This window comes from Austrofundulus limnaeus, unplaced genomic scaffold, assembly GCF_001266775.1.
Source record: "Austrofundulus limnaeus strain Quisiro unplaced genomic scaffold, Austrofundulus_limnaeus-1.0 Scaffold73, whole genome shotgun sequence".
Classification (NCBI taxonomy): domain Eukaryota; kingdom Metazoa; phylum Chordata; class Actinopteri; order Cyprinodontiformes; family Rivulidae; genus Austrofundulus; species Austrofundulus limnaeus.
Genome location: NW_013952475.1, coordinates 1,563,478 through 1,565,106, shown reverse-complemented (window position 1 = coordinate 1,565,106; position 1,629 = coordinate 1,563,478). Strand labels below are relative to the sequence as shown.

General features: G+C 40.7%; 1 protein-coding gene across 1 annotated transcript in view; it reads left to right on the top strand.

Moving 5' to 3' along the window:
* The window catches only part of tmem38a (transmembrane protein 38A), a 9,555-nt gene extending 8,318 nt beyond the window's left edge, over positions 1-1,237 (top strand). Inside the window, exon 6 of the mRNA XM_014010798.1 lies at positions 438-1,237. Within this exon, the coding sequence (XP_013866252.1) occupies positions 438-644 (207 nt within the window). The 3' untranslated portion in view covers positions 645-1,237. The remainder of the gene's footprint in view (positions 1-437) is intronic.
* The last annotated feature ends 392 nt before the right edge of the window (positions 1,238-1,629 follow it).

Genomic DNA, 1,629 nt, shown 5'->3' with positions numbered 1-1,629 from the left:
GGGAGAAACACAAGGGTGGTAATCAAGGAAATGTGAGACAGCTGGGATGAGAAACACAGGGGAACTCTGAAAACACTAATAAAATAAACACAGATCATGACACATCCCAGCATGAGATGGAGGTGCACAGGGTTCAGAAGTGGCGTTTTGCAAGTGAAAAAATCAACATGCATTATGGGAGATGTAGTTTATGGTCAGTGCTGGTTTTAAAAGACATTATTACATTTTTGAAACTCTGGCGAACCACACAAGGTTTATAAAAACACTTGTGAAGTTTTTAAACAGTTCACACTTTTTACACAAGTTCCTGCCACACATCCTTTATCTCATGTTGTGGAGAAACAAACTCCTGCCTGKTGACTAACACGCAGACATGAGTGTGACAGATCCCTGCAGCAGACCATGGCAGAGTTATTGGCTTTTCTTTGTCCTCTCAGGTGGTGATGACGGCCCGACACTCTCATGGTTCCCCCTTCGCCCTCATCGAGTCCTGGACTTGTCACCTGCTGTTCGGCTCTCCTCTCGGCTGCGGCGAGGAAGACAACCATCACGCTCCCGTGGCGGCAGCACCGTCTTCTCCTCTCAAAAGCAAAGAGGAGCTGAGCGAAGGCGCCCGCAAGAGGAAGGCCAAGAAAGCGGAGTAAAACGTCGTGCTGCGTCTGACGTCCCATTCCCCCGCCTTTTTTTTGTGTGTGTTTGTTTTTTTAAAGAAAAGGAGCAGTTCTTTCCGCCTCTGTTGGAGCAACACGGTGCTTTCTGTTTTCCTTAGGTTGAGGACTTTGGAAATACCAAGGAAAATGTTTCACACTTTAACCCGACCTGGACACTTATTTATTAATGAACACCTGTGTGCTCGTCGCTCCGTTTCACAGGATGTTTCCAAATAAAGAGAGAAAATTGATTCAACTTCTTAATCAGATAAGTTGAGTGAAGCATTACGTGGAAGAACAGTGAGATGAAAACGACTTTGTTTATCTTTAAATAAAATCAGAAAAACATTGTGTTCTTGTTGTGCTTTTTTATTCTAAATATCYCTCAGTGGGATTTTAACACTTTGCCTTGATTTTTTGTTCAGTTTCTTTAAAATACTGAAAAATGTGGCTTTTTAAAAAACATCTATTTTTTATTGTCAGCATTTTTTTAAAAGAAAGAATGTACAACATTTATTCTTTTATTTTTTCAAATAATATGTTCAAATTTACCCACTGTGGTTTCAATAAAGTTTCATCTCATCTCATCTCATCTCATCTCATCTCATCTCATCTCATCTCATTGATGTTATATTGTTTACATCATAAAACATTTTAAAATTTCCAACATGATTCTTAATCAATAAAGAGTTCAACATTTTTTTGGATTAGAAATGACCTGTCAGGACAACGTGTGGATCCAGAGTCCAGTTTGTGTTTATTTTTTCTGCAGAGGTCCCCACTGAGACCCCTCTGCTTCTTCAGAAGATCAGAACATTTTTCAAAAGTGATGAGTGTTTGTCAGACCGACACACAGCAAACCCCCCAAAACCTTCAGCATCAAGTATGTCAACATCTGCTGATCCCATTACTGACTCTCTCTCTCTCTCTCTCTCTCTCTCTCTCTCTCTCTCTCTCTCTCTCTCTCTCTCTCTCTCTC